Genomic DNA, 17003 nt, shown 5'->3' with positions numbered 1-17003 from the left:
TCTCAAGTCTCAAGTTTGAGGATAGTTGTCTGTATGAGATGGGGCCACCTCTCTTGGTTATATGTGCATGGTGAAGAGAGGGAGCATTTGGAGAAACCCTTAACTATGCTGGGTAGGATATGGTTGGCAAATTTTAGAAAGGAAATAGTTGAGAAGAGAGAGAAGCAAGGTAGAGGTAGGCAACTACATTTTTTTGTGTGCTGGGAAGATTAAATTACATTAGGCTTGGGGTACAATAAGGTATGTGTAATAAGCGTCACTGGGAGAAATGAGCAAGGCTTTCTCTCTGCCAGACTACACAACTCCAGGAGCACGAATCCCATGGTGTTTTATGTGAAAAGCATCCCTCGAAGCACAGCACCCTTTGTAGGGATTACGATGTGAATGACCCTCCTGGAGTTGCCCGGCACAGCGAGTAGCGGCAGAAACCTTTGGAATAGTAATGATTTTAATTTTCATGTAAATTATTTGTAATTTTCTTTTCTTTGGTAATTCATCTAAAATTAACCTTTTCCTTCAGTTGATACTACAGCAAGTGTCTTTTCTCAAAGTTTTCACAGTACTCGTTGCACTGCTATCCAAAGTTCGTTTATTTGTCACTTTCCCCTCCCAGCTCTATGCTCTAGATCTCTTTAATCCCTGTACCGATAGTTCTGAGCTCACTGTCTGGCACAAAGGAAGTATTCAGTAAATGGCTCCTGAAATAAAAGTAATTTATTCTCCATGAGATATACCCAATTGCCTTGCATTTTTTCTTCTTAATTTTAATTTGTTGTCAATTTAGTTCACAGAGGATGCACTGTGCTCCTATTTATTAAATATCTGCTCGAAGTAGCATATTAAAATTAAGCTTAGTTAAATCTCAATTTCCTGGGATCATTATATAAGTTGCTCATTGCTGCACCTCACATTAGCTTGGTTTAATGGTTAGATAGCAATTAACATGAATGCTTAATGACCACTTTCCTATTCTGATATATTACTTATGATACTTATAGTTTAAAGTGCTTTAGGGTTAACTATAAATGATCACAATTTGCCTACCCTTCTGACTGATAGTACATTCTTACCCCTAAGAATACAATAAGTACTCCAGAACTGTATAGGAAGAATGTTGGTCCACAGAGGCTCAGGAGTTAACAGTATTAACCCTTCAATTATCTCAAATCATCTAAACTATTTCTGAAATTTCTACATTATCATCACTGATGCAAAAAAGATGTCTTTAAAATGAGACCTACAGTCTGAAGATTTTGTAAAAACAGAAAAGGAGAGACTGTTTTGAGAACTATCACAGTCTCTTACTCACAGGAATTCATGAGATGAGGCAATGGATCTCTTCTTCCCTCTCTCTCTCCCTTTCAATTTGCCTATAGCCATGCTGCTTTTTTTAAGGCCATTTAAACTTTATTTTCTTCCAGATATAATTCTTTGATTCTAAAGTAACTGGTAAAGTCAGTAGATGTTTATTATATAGAGCGAGTCATTAGACAAAATTTCTCTCTTATAATATGTGAATGTCCAGACATAGTAATAGAGCCAACATTGGCCTTTTTCATGTTTTCATATATTCTTAATTCATGTAATAAAAAGCTAAAGTGAAGCTCTGGAATTGGATTGCTCTTATCATTCTACACATTTAGCTTTCTTTGTTAATATTTCTATGAATATGTTCAAATTTAATTATAAGCTTTGCCACCTTCCGGACCCTAGCCATGGATCATTTTTGCTTTCTTTTTTTCCCACAACAGATATTACAGTGTCTATGGTAAATTTTCTATGATGATTATGAACATATTATTTAGGTCAAAACAAGATGTATTTTAAATTTGTTGAGTTATTTAGCCTACCTGGTCATTCTAGAATTAAGATAATTGTTACATTTAAAGAAAACTAGAATGCAGTTGACATGTTATTAGACGACTTCAGCAAGTAGAGCCAAAATTTAATAGTTCTTGGCATGATGTCTTGTTGATAGTAGTTCGACAAAACAGTTCAGGAAGATGATTTGCACAGGCTAACTTCAGGGAGGACAATGTAAGACCAAGAGGAGAAGGCTGTTGCTTTGGAATTGAGCAAATAAGTTCACAAATCTAAAAATTAGAGAGTCAGAGAGATCTTAGTTACTTTTAGAAATGAAAATTCTCTGGAATGTTGCACTGGATCCAACTCAAACAAAAAATGAAAGTGTAGCTCTTCCATGCCTACTTCAGCACCTACAATAGAGTAGGGGTTCGATAAATACTTAAGGATTAACATTGACTGAACAAGGAGGAACGTAGCTACAGCCACCAGCACTGCCACAAAAGCGTGCTACCGATGAAATTAAACGGTCCTATTTAATCTCAAAAACTGAATGGGAAATAAGAAGTCGGTTGCCTTTAAAGACATACCCAGAATGGGTACTGATGATAATCATAATTTTGTGGGCCACTTTGTTATGCTTTCTATTCATGCATGAATTCAGCATTTTATTATAAGTACTGAAGTGATATTTAATTATAGAGTTAAATTTTTTTTTAAAAAATGGCAAATGACTTACAAGTAGAACATTTGTTAATACTCGATTAAACTGGTTTGGTCATTATGTATCATTTCACTCCTTGCCTTTGAATAAAGATACTCATTTTCATTTACTCTTAGCACACTTCAAGAAATGTAATTAAAAGCTGATGAGTAACCAAGATACTGTGTACTGGGAATGTGGAAATATTTACTTTCTGTGGAGTGTGAATTAGTCAGATATGCAGATTGTGTATAACATAGATAAGAATTTTCAATAAAATCTCAAGCAATTGAATGGTTGAACATTAATTGTTGCTCATTCAAGCAATTGTTTTCAAGCTCCCTTCACCATTTCCCTGTACCTCAAATGAATGATTCACTCAGATTGATAGTCTTATTAAGAAATCCATTCCACTGAATATCTTAAACTTAATTTTTATGAAAGGTGTTTTTATTGAGGTATAATTGACATACAGTATTGTATTTGTTTCAGGTTTACAACAGAATGATTTGATATTTGCATATAATGTGAAATGATCATAAGTCTTCTTTCCCCTATCACCATATAAAGTTACATAGTATGCAAACAATATTATTGACTATATTTACCATGCTGTACATTACATCTCCATGACTTATTTATTTTATGATTGGAAACTTGTACCTTCTGACTTCCTTTTGTCCACCCTCAGCTCCCCTCCCCTCCAGCAACCACCAATCTGTTCTCTGCATTTATGAGCTTTGTTTTGAAAATTTGTTCTTTAGATTTGACATATAAGTGAATTCACACAGTATTTGTCTTTGACTTATTTCATTTAGTGTAATGCCTTCGCAGTCCATCCATGTTGTCACAAATGGCAAAATTTCATTCTTTTTATATCTGAGTAGTATTCCACTGTACATATATGCCACATTTTTTTTATCTATTCACCCATTGATGGACACTTTGGTTGTTTCCATATCTTGACTAATGTAAATAATGCTTCAGTGAACACAGAGGTGCGTATATCTTTTCAAATTAGTGTTTTCATTTTCTTAAGATAAGTACTCAGAAGTAGAATTGTTAGATCATGTGCTGGTTCTATTTTAACTTTTTGAGGAACTGCCATTCTGTTTTCATAGTGGGTGCACAAGTTTACATTCCCACCAGCAGTGCCCAAGGGTTCCCATTTCTCCACATCCTCGCCAACACTTGTTATTTCTTGCCTTTTTGATAATAGCCATTCTGACAGGTGTGAGGTGATATCTCATTGTAGTTTTGATTTGTATTTCCCTGATGATTAATGATGTTGAGCATGTTTTCATGTGCCTGTTGGCCATCTATATGTCTTCTTGGGAGAAAGGTCTATTCAGATCCTCTGATTATTTTTTAGTCATTTTGTTGTTGTTATTGTTATCGAGTTATATGAATTCTTTATATATTTTGGATATTAACCCTGATTGTGTATATGATTTGCAAATATCTTCTTCTATTCAGTAAGTTGCCTTTTTATTTTGGTGATGGTGTCCTTCATGGTGCAGCTTTTTATATTGATGTGGTCCCAATTGTTTATTTTTGCTTTTGTTGCCATTGCCTTTGAAGTCAGACTCAAAAATATATCGCCAAAAATGATGTCATGAGCTTACTGCCTATGTTTTCTTCTAAGAGTTCTATGGTTTCAGGTCTTACACTAGATTCTTCAATCTATTTTGAGTTAATTTTTGTGTATGGTATAAATACTGGTCCCATTTCATTCTTTATGTGTGGCTGTCAGTTTCCCATCACGATTTGTTGTACAGACTATCCTTTCTCCACTGTATATTCTTGTCCCATTTGTCATAAATTAATTGAGTATATGCATTGACTTACTTCTGGGCTCTTTATTCTGTTCCATTGATTTATGTGTCTCAGAGAGAGACACAGCGAGAGAGGGAACACAAGCAGGGAGAGTGGGGGAGGGAGAAGCAGGCTGTTTTTATGCCAATACTGGGCTGTTCGATTACTGTAGCTTTATAATAAAGTTTGAAAACAAGGAGCATGTTGCCTCTAGCTTTGTCCTTCTTTTTCAAGATTGTTTTGGTTATTTGGGATCCTTTGTGGTTCCATACACATTTTCTTATTATTTGTTCAATTCCTATGAAAAAATGCCATTGGAATTTTGAGAGAGACTACATCGAATCTATAGATTTCTTCGGGTTACATGAACATTTTAACAATATTAATTCTTCCAATCCATGAGCATGGAATATCTTTCCATTTATTTGTGTTTTCTTCAGTTTCTTTCATCAGTTTCTCATAGTTTTCAGTGTACAGGTCTTTCACCTCCTTGGTTAAATTTATTCCTAGGTCATATTATATTCTTTTTGATGCAGTTGTAAATGGGATAGTTTTCTTAATTTCTCTTTTTGATAGTTTGTTGTAAGTGGATAAAACAACAGATTTTTGTATATTAATTTTGTATGTTGCAACTTTGCTGAATTTTATTATTAGTTCTAAGACTTTTGGTTCAGTCTTTAGGGTTTTCTATATATAAAATCATCTCACCCACAAAAAGTGACAGTTTTACTTCTTTCTTTCTGATTTGGATGTCTTTTATTTCTTTGTCTTGCCTAAGTGCTCTGGCTAGGATTTTCAATACTATGTTGAATAAAAATGGTAGGCGTTGGCATCCTTGTGCTGTTCCTGATCTTAGAAGAAAAACTAAAATCTTTTCACTATTGAGTATGATGTCAGCTATGAGCTTGTTATATATGGCCTTTATTATGTTGAGGTATATTTCCTCTATACATGTTTTGTTGAGAGTTTTTATCAAACATGAATATTGAATTTTTCTCAAATGCTGTTTCTGCATCTATTGAGATGATCATATATGATTTTTATCCTTCATTTTGTTAATGTGGTGTAGCATGTTGGTTGATTTGTAGATGTCGAACCATCCTTGCATCCCTGGATAAATCCCACTTGATCATGATGTATGATCTTGTTAATATATTGTTGAATTTGATTTGCTAATATTGTGTTGAGAATTTTTGCATCTGTGTTCATCAGGGATATTGGTCTGTCATCGTATGTGTGTGTGTGTGGTGGGGGGCAGGTGTCCTTCTCCAGTTTTGGTAGCAGAGTAATGCTGGCCTTGTCAAATGAGTTTAGAAAGATTCCCTCCTCTTTGATTTTTTTGGAGAGTTTGAGAAGGATATGTATTAAATCTTTGAATGTTTGGTAGAATTCACCAGTGAGGCCATCTGGTCCTGGATTTTTGTTTGAGGGGAGGTTTTTGATTTAATCTCCTTGCTGGCAATTGTTCTATTCAGATTTTCTATTTCTTTATGATTCCGTCTTAGAAGATTGTATGTTTCTAGGACTATGCCCATTTCTTCTAGGTTATCCAATTTGTTGGCATATAATTTTTCATAGTAGTCTCTTATGATCCTTTGTATTTTGGGGGGATTAGTTGTAACTTCTTTTTCATTTCTGATTTCATTTATGAGCCCCCCCTTTTTTTTTCTTAGTTAATCTAGCTGAGGTTTTTCAGTTTTGTTGATAACCAGCTCTTAGTTTCACTGATCTTTTCTGTTGTCTTTTTAATCTTTATTTATTTCTGCTCTAGTCTTTGTTATTTCCTTCATTCTACTAACTTTGGGCATCATCTGTTCCCCTTTTTCTTATTCCTTTAGGTGTAAAGTTAGATAGTATTTGAGAATTTTCATGTTTCTTGAGGTAGCCCTGAACTTCCCTTTTAGAACTACTGTGCTGCAACCCATAGATTTTGGTATGTTGAATTTTTATTTTCATTTGTCTCAAGGTATTTTTTAATTGTTTATATGACCCCTATAATGCAGATCTTGTTCTGCTTAATGTTTTTCCATAGGCCCTTTGAGCTGTCTTCACTTTTTGAACTTTTTTGTTCTTTTTGTGCTGTGTTTGGGTGAGTTCTACTTTTGTCTTCCAGGTCACTGATCTTCTCTTCTGCATCAACTAGTCTGCTGTTGAACTCCTCTAGTATATTTTTCAGTTCAGTTATTGTATTCTTCAAGTCTGTGACTTCTGCTTGGTACTCTCTTATATTTTCTTATCTCCATGTTGAATTTCTTGTTCCTTTCATCCATTCTTCTTCTGAGATCGGTGAGTATCTTTATGACCATTATTTTGAAGTCTTTATCAAAGAAATTACTTATCTCCATTTCATTAACTTTTTTCCTAGGGTTTTATCTTGTTCTTTCATTTGGAACTTATTCTTCTGTTTTCTCACTTTGCTTGGCTCTCTCTGTTTCTGTGTATTAGGCAAAACAGCTATCTCTCTCTGTCTTGAAGAAGTAGTCACAGAAAGATGGCAGGTATTTCAGTGCCTTGGGGTTAGAGCCTTCCCAGAACTGTCTTTGATTGTTTCAGTCTCATGGAGCCCAGAAACACAAGCTCCCATGGCCACCAGAGCCAGGTGTTCAAGTGACATACCCTGAAAGGACTACATGCACCTGTTGCTTTTAATGGGTTTAGCAGGGCAGGGCTGGGGGGAAGCACCAGGCTGGAACATGCCCACCTGCTGGGTTTAGCATGTCAGGGTTGAGGGTCAGTGCAGTCACTGAAGACAAGGTAGAGAGAGAGTGCAAAAATTACACACACCAGCACCTTTGTTCCTAGAGAGAGTTCCAATAGGCCTCTGACCCTCCAGAGATGCTTTAAGGGTGGCCAGTGAATCTTCTTCATACATTGTTAACCATTTTCAACCTGCTGCTTTTGTGCTGGGTCCCAGGGCAAATGAACCTGTGCAAACCCTTTAGGTTAGAAGTCTCAGTTTCCTATGGCCCCTTGGCTCTCCTGGATATAAGACTTTTTGGTTTTCAAACCAGACTTTTGGGGGCTTGTATCTCTGGTGCAAGTCCTAAGGGTTGAGGTCCCTGATGTGAGGCTTGTGCCCCTTGCTTCTCAGGGATATGCTTTTAATTTGTGAGATCCCTCTTGCTTGTGGGTCTCCACACTGAGGGCAGGGATTTTGGCAAGACCATATCTCTGCATCTCCTACCCATCTCAGTGTGTTCTTTTTATCCTTTGTTGTGGAGGAGCTGTTCAGCTGGTTTTCACATTGTTTTCAGAGAGAATTTTCTATATGTAGCTATAGATTTGGTGTGTCCATGGGAGGAGGTAAGTTCAGGGTCTTCCTATGCTGCCATCTTGAACTGCCCGAATAAGTTTGTTTTTTGTTTTTGTTTTTGTTTTTTTATAACTGCCCTATTTACATTTTTCAGATCCATTTAACTTGAGTATTTTGTCATTTAGAGTAATAACTCATCAATCTGTTAGTGCAACCTTTCTTTATGTTACTTTTCTTAGTGCTATGGAATGTGCTATTTTGAATCTCTGAAATGTTATAAACCACCAGATTGCTAATTGCTTTGGATGCTGTGAAAAATAATTACTCTACATTATTTTTGATATTTAATTGACAGTGTAATGCATTTAACTAAAGACCTGCAATAAACTATTTCTAATTACTGAGTGTGGTGGAGTGGAAAAGTAGGCTATAAAACTTTACAAGGGAAACAATGTTTTCTCCATCACATTAAAAAGTCATTGTTCATAATACTTTTTCAGAGATGAAAAACAGAAACAAAAACTTCCCCAAATGGAATATTCTGGAAAGCTAGACAGTTGTAGAATACTTTTACTCAGGATACAGTGGAGAAAATTTTTAAGTTATTATTTTTTAATAGACTGTACTGGTGATGGGGTGATGGATGTCATGTACTACCTGTACCATGCTTGCACTAAAATTTCTCCTTCTTCAGTTGGCATAACTTTATGAGGGAGATAATCATGCCACTGCCAGAATGAGTAGTCTTTATCACTGACTGGTGTTCAATTTATTTTGTATCTGTAGGGCATTCAGCTGAAAAGCTCTGCCTAATTTTAGATGTCATTGAAATATGTATATATATCAGGAACTGGAATTGTTTTTAGTTCCCAAGGTAAGAACTCATGTTATAAACTGATTCTTGAAAATAATACTTAGAACCTGATGCAAGGAATTCCCACAGTCTAGAAGCATCACAAATTGGAATATAAAATATGTTAGGCTCTTTGAATCGATATGTACTGTTTTCATTGCCTTGTGTCTTTGGGATATTATTAATAATCAGCATATTCTTCTCCCCCCACCCCCATAACTTCTGACTAAAATAAAATGTGTCCATTAGTACGTCATTACATTGCTTATTTAATTTCAATTATGTGCATTTTCCAAAAACAGACAACTAAAATAAGTGACCTGTTTCAGGGAATGTAAATTATTTTCAGAATTTCAGAAATTGAAAAGGGATAAGAGGAAGGAGAAAATGCTGGGCTGGTGTGAAGCGATAGCCCGTAACCCTCACAGAATCCCAAACAACACGCGAACACCTGAGATCTCAGGGGATTTGGCTGATGCCTCACAAACCTCCGCATTGGTGAGTGAAAAGTTATTTTTCCTCAAAATGGCTTGTATGTAAATGGAATGCTAAGGGAATGTGGAAAGGGATAACTTTTTAAGTAAACATTATTCTTGTTTACAATAATATTTGCATTATATTGTTCATATAGATTCAGTATAATTTATATTAATATCTAATATCATCTACTATTAGCTTAATTCAGACAAAACAACAATTTCTTTTTCTTTGTATTTCTTTGAACCTCGCCACACCATTATGTTAGCAACCTTAAAGAGTTAACTTAAAGTTCATATCTTGCAACGTACGTTTGTGTAATGGAATCAGTGGAGGAAAATGAGTACAGAGTTATCCAAAAATAATGAAAAATCAGAATCAAGCCTTCTGTGTTTTCCTATATATATTCTAAAAATCTCTGAAAAGAGGATTAAAATTATAAATTTTATACAAAATTGTGAATTAAAGAATGACAAAAATAATTTGAAGACTGAATCAGTAATATACTCTTTCATGTTTTGTTTTCTGCTTTAAGTTCAAATACCCAGCTGTAGCTAGCCATTGTTTCCCAGTGATTAGGAAGAGAGAACTCATTAGCAAAAGGGGTTTTATGCAATCTTTGTTTAGATTTGGCTGCAACATTCTTCATTTTGATTTAAAGAAGAAAAATTTAATTTAGTCTCTAAGTTTTAAATTGACATGTTAGATATATTTTAATTATTGTTTTGCCATTTTATATGAACACAGGTTGTTTTCATTAGCCTGATTTATTAGTTGATAAACATATAATTAAATATGAGCAAAGTTTTTAGATTTATTTTTTACTCTAGAGTTATTTGCTAAGTTCCACTATTTTAAATAGAAATAATGATCCTGAGTAAACATTATTGAGTGAATATCAAGAGAAACCACCTGAAGGAGTGGGCATTCAGTTGACAAAACATAGAAGTGGGAATCCTGCTTAAATTCCATCATCTTAGATTGTGAAGAGAGGGCTGAGGGTATGAAGAAATGTGCATAATGTAATGACATAGTCAAAGTTCTGGGGAATAAATTTTTTGAAATTATCATCTGCACTGTTTCATCTCACTCTAACATGATCTTTTGTAAATTATTATTTTCAATAAAACTGCTTGCCATGAGTTAACATCATTTAAAAATGTATTACACAATATTTATAAATAAAGCTGGACTTTGTCAGGTATCATGCAAAGGCTAAAAATATTAAAATAAAAAAAGTTACTTCTGTGCTTTTATTAGAATGGTTTTAGTGATTAATTTCTATTTCATAGAACCATAGATCAAAACCATAAAAATTCTTGAGTAAACATTTGGCCTGGCTTTCTCCTATAATTGGGTAACCTAATATTAGCTTAATTTTCCAGATGTGGACTGTGGCCCAGAGAAATTAATTGACTTTCCCAGTGTCACTTAGCTAGTAAATGATAAAAGGATTGCTAGAAGCCAGGATTCTCAAGGCGAGGCTTTAGTCTACTATACCAGGCTGCCTCACTTTCTGGATGACATTTTCTTCTCATCCAGATACTTTTAGTAAAAGGAAAATTCATCAAGTTACCAATTTAATAAATCCAGTAATTCATATTTTAAAATCTAATGCCGTATTAGGTGGATAGATTCTAGCCACTGAAACAATTTCAACATCTCTTTCTCAACATAGAAAAGTAAAATGTCTTTCTTATGTCATAGCCTATGTGTCTTAGTTAGCCTCCTTCACTGTCAAGTGATGATTCAAAGATACATACTCCTTTCATCTTTTAATGCTGCCTTCTTAAGGACATGGCTTCTTAGGTTCCTGAGAGAAAGGAAGAGACTATGGGAGCCATTGTGCATGTGTTATTATGGAACAGCCTTGAATGTTTGCATATCCTTCCATTGACCAAACCTAGTCTCATGGCCCCATCTGAACTGCAAGGGAGGCTGGTAAATGTTAGGAAGCCATATGACTAAGAAGAGCAGATGGAATTAGGGAGCACCCAATACATCTCTGCCATAGACCTCCCTTCTGGCTGCCAAATATTCAAGTCATGTTTCCACTCCCTCATGAAAAAAGATTATTACTTTCCAAGAGAAATAACAAAAGTATTTCAGTCACTGGATTCAGTTCAAGTCCATGAGCACCAGTTATTTACTGTCCTCATCAAATGATGATGATGGTGAACCACCTATGAATAAATTATCTGTATTTTGCAACCAGCTCCCACATCCATATATACCCAATATATAGGAGAAGAGTAGGATGAGGGAAACCACAATAATACTCATGCTTGGAAAAAGAAAGAATCAGATATACATGGAAATCAGAAGTGAAATCCTGCTGGACAGACATTATAAAGTCTCCCTAACCTAGTGGTCAGGGAGGATCCTTGAATAGGCTTTGACCCTGCTCCCTGGGAGATCTTTGTTTATGGTTCTCTCTGGCCTCTGGATGTCTCTCTGCGAAGTTCTTCATTTTCTTTTATTCTCCTTGTCAACATTTAAAGTGCCTATTGAGGGTTATAGAGCCTTAAAATATTTTTTTTTCCTATTTTGGGAAAATTATGGGACCAAGAGTTGTTTTAAGTCTTACATATTTCAAGGTTTGTATTTCTGGGATCATGGTCTTTTAGTACTACAATTTTCAGAAATCTTTGTAGGATTCTGATCAATTTGCTTCCTCATAGTCCATGTGCCTAAGAAAGTTCTTTCTTGGATGCCCTTGACTTTCTCTTCTTTCATGCCTCTTTCTCAAGATGATATTATCTTGAAAATTAGGCTGGAGGATCACAACCTTAACCTGATCTTTGTACAGAGATACTTTGTTCAACTGAGAAGTTTTACTCAGTGTCAGCTCTAAATCTCATATTTGCCTTGAGTCACTTTATACAAATGTGCATTTTTACTGCATCTTTATTACTCAACACTTGCATTAATGTCATATCCCATCATTTAGGGTTTAGAAGAAGCCAGACATTTTGTCCAATAAGGCCCCAAACTTCTATAGTCTCTCTATGCCCAGTCAGATCTGCTTTTATACTAGTTCCTGAGCTTCTTTTAACACTTTGCTGAATGTAGCCAATAACTGTTAACATATATTATTAAGTTTTGTTTTTCAATCTATTTTGAGTGTTTCCAGCCCAGCAGGCTCACTGTCTGCCTCTCAAGTTAATTCAAACAGCACTTTTGCCAAGAGTTTTGCCAAAACATCAAATAGATGGCTTTCTACTTTTGAAATTGGTTTCCTTGCCACCCACTGCCCAGCCACTAAGCAAATGCCACATACTTTAGATTTTTGTTATGGTAACAGGTTTTGGCTACCAATTTCTGTATTTGGGTAGTTATAAAAGTTGGGGTACAGGAAGGAAAACAGGAAATAGTAATTCTAACAAAGAATGTAATGTGAATATTTATTTAATTGGCTCTTGGAGGGCTGAAAAAGTAAAAAAAAAAAATGTATATATGTTTAGTAACTGCAAAAAGTAACAACCATCCAGAAAGATAACACTGGGAGGAGGAAGGAGTTATTTGAACCTAAAAGGCTGAAGGAGAGTCCCCTCAGGATTACACCTCAGACTTTGAGAAGGGATGCTTCTCAGATGATGTAGGAGATCCTGAGGATCTTGGACATGAACCCTGAAGGAGAGGCTCTTCTCAATCCTTGCATGTTCAAGTGGGAAGAAGGGGGGATAGTGCAATAACAATAGTTACGGGAGTGTGAAAAAAAACTTAGAAACTGGACCCATCTTCCACTGCTGACTTACAAAATCATTGCTGGGATGACACTAGCAGAAACAGGGTAAGCAAGAAGAAGCAAATCCATTTTCTCCCCCTGTCTTCTAGTTTCCATTAGCACTAGTATTGGCAGAAGCTGACCAAGAGGTAAATGTCAAAGGAGAAATCTGGTTTGAAGGCCCCTAGCTCCAACATCTTGAAGTGGAAGATGGAAGAACTGCTTTAGCGCTGAGTAGTATTAGCTTAGTAATCAGTATAAAAAATTAAGAATAGGAGCTTTAACAAATCAACTCAGAAATTTCAAAGGCTTACCATGATTGAGCTTTACTTTTGCTCGTGACCCACTCTGATAAAGGTCATTTGACTCTCCAACAATGAATGCCGGGATCCCTACTCCTTCCATCTCTTGGGACTACTATCTTAAACAAAGGACATCTGAGTTTATCAGATAAAATAAGGGAAAGAATGAATGGGTGGCCATGGAGATATCTGGTTAAGTTTGGAAGTGATGCATATCACTTGATGCCCTTGGCTGGAAATCAATGACATGCCCCAGTGTATCTGTCAGAATGATGGGAAATATGGTATTCTTATATGACTAGAATAAGGAAATTGAGAGCACTCAGCCAGCCTTTACCACAAATGCATTCCTTTGAGAGGTAGAAGTTTGTCTTACATTTCCATTTTGCATATCCGTATTTTATTGTTACTCCTCTGCTGTCATCCAGAGCATTTGAGGCTTTCCTGTACAAATCATACCCCATCTAAAGATGGTGGTGGTAATGATGAGGAGGAGGAAAAGGGAGATGGCTGATTATTAAGTGCCAGGAGTTTTCTAAGTATTTAACACATACTCTCATTTTTAATATTCCCAAGAATCTGATGAGGTAGGTATAACCATTATCCATTTTGGAAAGGAAACTGGTTAAGTTGTATACAGAAACTGAGGCACAGAGAAATTTAAAAACCTGCCCAAAGTGACCCAGGTAATATTGGTGAGGCTGGGATTCCAGCAGTCCAAACAGTCTAAATCTGGAGGGCCACTCTGTCATGTCTCCTCAGTTTGGGGGGAAACAGTCATTATTTGAATTGTATGCATTTAGCTAAACACAAAGATTGTGAATGAGGTAATAATACATGATAGTGTGGCATAAAGACAAATAGGGCCTTTTCTTTATAATCTCACGGTTATATATGACTGTTAGATTATTATCTGCTCTGCACTGACTGACATATAAGTATGACCAATTTTATAACCATTTTCACCACTGTGTCATCAATAACTGACCTAATTGAAAAGAATAGATTTTTTTAGATTTTATTTATTTATGAGAGAGAAAGAGAGAGAGAGAGAAAGTGTGGGAGCCAGGAGGAGGGACAAGGGAGAGGAAGAGGGAGAAGGACACTCCCTGCTGAGCAGGAAACTCACAGGGGACTCCATCCCAGGACCCTGAGATCATGACCTGAGCCGAAGGCAGATGCTTAACCAACTTTGCCACCCAGGTGCCCAGATAGGTTTTTTGTTGTTGTTGTTGTTGTTTTTATCTATAAGGCAATTCAGACCACCTGCTTTTTAAATTCAGAAAATATTAATTTAGCATAAATGTTTCAAATTGAATAAAAACATTGAGAGGTTTGAGAGATTATGTTTATTAAGCAACTATCTTCACAGTTGCACCAAAGGGGTGGGAGAGCCCCTTGTATGACAAGGTAGGGAAGAAATTTCTCTTTTAAATTTAATGTAACACAGCTTACATGTTAATAATAAAAGCAAAATGCCCTATATTGACTGTACCCGTAAGCAATATCCTGAATCAAATCAGAGTTTCAATATTAAATTTAAAATGAAAGTAAAGGAGATCATAATAATCAGAATGAAAAGGGGAACAATTTTATGAGTTGAAAAATATCTATGGAAGACAAAATAGGGAGATCAAAAATGTCATTTTTTTTAGGTAGTCAGCAATGACTCCAGAGAAAATTACTTTCCTATAATCAATGATGAGACTTTGAGGCTATAAGTAGATTATCATTAGGTAGAGAAGAAGAACAAAGTGTCACTTGATGTGTTTGATGAGGTGATTTGCCACTTCCAACCATGTATTCATCAGCTCAGGGCACATTTTGCATCTTTCTATGAGGTGCTTGCAACTCTATAATAGACTAAAGAAGGAAGACTAGATAAGAAGGCTTTCAAGGTTTTATATATCTGTATGTAATACATTTATAAAGCTATATAATTTTCAAAGCAGTCTTTATGTCCATTGTTTCATTATAGCTCACAACCATACTGAGATGAACACAATATAAATTTAATTATTCAAATAGATAATGATACAGAGATGTTCTTAAGAGTTTTGGGTAATTCAAATCATAAGGCCACAGGTCTTCTAATTTCTAGGTTATTTATATGCCACACCCATTATGAGAAGTTGATACTGTTGTTTGCGTTATACAAGTGAAAATATCCTAACTCAGAAAGGTTAAATAATTTGTCTCAGTAGCAAGTAAGAAGGGAGAAATAGTAAGTCTGAATTTTGTCTGATTTTAAATCTTAAGATTTTTCCAATTTGCTATAAAGCCTCTCTAAAAATAAGACCTATGCAACTAATGAATCATTGAACACTACATCAAAAACTAATGATGTACTATATGTTGGCTAATTGAATTTAAATTAAATAAATTAATTAAATTAATTAACTAATTAATTTAAAAATACACATTTAAAAAATCAAATTTTCAGCTACTTGGGCAAAGTACCTCCTTACACAGTCTGGTAAGTGTTTATTAATAAAACATGCAGTTAAAAAGATTCATGTTTCATTGTGTCATAATCTTTTATTTTCAAAATAGGACAGTTATGTTGAAGGTTAAAGTTCCTACTTATTAAGCTTATGAAAAATCAGCAGTGAAAATGAAGCACTTTTATTTTTCCTTTTAGAAACATGTAAATGGAATGTACGTTTTAATTGAAGAGTCATATCATTATCACCTTTTTTGTTATTCTTATTGCTCATAGGCTCTACTGTTATTTCCTTGGTTTTATATTAAACTAGCCCACTTGGATATTTGTATAATATAGAAAAAATCAGCACCTGCACTTGAGACTTTTTCATTTAGAATCCCATTCTTTATCATTTGGTGAATACTGACATCCCCTGGATATCAAACAGAAGATGAATAAATGCATAGAATTTATATAACTTAAATTAATTACAATGATCTCACCATTTAAGTAAATAATATCACAAAAGAGCAAAATTTGATGAAAACAAAGGTAAAAAGTCAGAGATTTTGCTATAGACAGATGAATATAACATTTTTTTCCTTATTCTAAACCAAAACTTGTAAAAATGAGGTGGAGTGGATATTATTTGCTATGCATAACCATATCCAAGTCTAGTAGGTTGAAGTACTTTGTATTAAAATTAACAAAATGTTTTAAATTGTTTGCCTTCTATTCATAACATTCAGCAGTGGAATTGGTTAAATTGATTAGAGTATGTTGTATTGAATCTAATATATATTATTTAATCACCAAATTGGGGAGAAGAATTACATCCTTTTGATTATTGACCATAAAATTTGATCCAGGTCGACTGTTGATGTTAGCACAGATGTTAGCATACCAAACTGAGGAAGAAAGTATCTGCTTCATAAATTAGTAATATGGAGGTGATGTTTATTAGATAAGTTATGGAGATGGGTATGAGGGCTGTATCTGTGATGTAGATTATATACCCAAAAGTTTCTTTTTCTAGATGTTTCCTTGGCTAGTTTCTTCGTTCAGGACTTGGCGTATCTATCCTAACAACCTTGATTAGAGTTGCTTCTAGAATCGCACCCAATTATGCCTCACCCATTCACTCTATGCCAATTCTGTGTTGCTTTTTTTTCGCAGACTCACCTTTATCTTAAAATATTTATATAAATATGAGTATGTGTTGGTTTATTTTTCTGTTTCTCTACCACTTGGATATAAGATGAAAAAGGGAAGATCTGTCTTATTTAGATCTGTATCCCTGGTGTTTGAAACATAACAGGAAATTAATAAAATTTGTGGAATGGATAAACAGCTTGAGCAGAGAGCATGAATTAAGTGAAAGTGAGTTTTGTTTGTTTGTTTATAAAGCTCTATTAAGTGTAATATCTCATATATTAAATCCCTTCTTCTTATTAGAAATACCATATGCCTTAAGATATGGAAGAACTCATCTTAAAGATCAAACAATTCTGAGGTGGTTTCTATGACCAAAATACATAGTTCAAGTTTTGGAAACTAAAATCATGATTATAAAGTGTACATTCTACTGAAATAAGATTCTGCTTACAGTAAGAAGTAAGTATTGGAGGGAGTTTGCTCAATGCAT

The 17003-nt window shown here is 34.9% G+C and overlaps 1 protein-coding gene across 13 annotated transcripts in view; it reads left to right on the top strand.

Annotated features, from left to right (window-relative positions):
• The window catches only part of MARCHF1 (membrane associated ring-CH-type finger 1), an 860279-nt gene that overhangs the window by 533018 nt on the left and 310258 nt on the right, over positions 1 to 17003 (top strand). For 9 of the 13 annotated variants that reach the window (XM_032413131.1, XM_032413130.1, XM_032413128.1 and 6 more), the window contains one exon: positions 8777 to 8925. The exons of 2 other annotated variants lie outside the window; for them this stretch is intronic. In XM_032413131.1, coding sequence (XP_032269022.1) covers positions 8815 to 8925 — 111 coding nt within the window. In that variant the 5' untranslated portion in view covers positions 8777 to 8814. Of the gene's footprint in view, positions 1 to 6725; positions 8449 to 8776; positions 8926 to 17003 lie in introns of those variants that run through there. 2 more of the 13 variants (XM_032413136.1, XM_032413122.1) reach the window with 1 other exon arrangement.

This window comes from Phoca vitulina, unplaced genomic scaffold, assembly GCF_004348235.1.
Source record: "Phoca vitulina isolate PV1807 unplaced genomic scaffold, GSC_HSeal_1.0 scaffold14, whole genome shotgun sequence".
NCBI lineage: Eukaryota > Metazoa > Chordata > Mammalia > Carnivora > Phocidae > Phoca > Phoca vitulina.
This window is presented reverse-complemented; position numbering and strand designations above follow the sequence as displayed.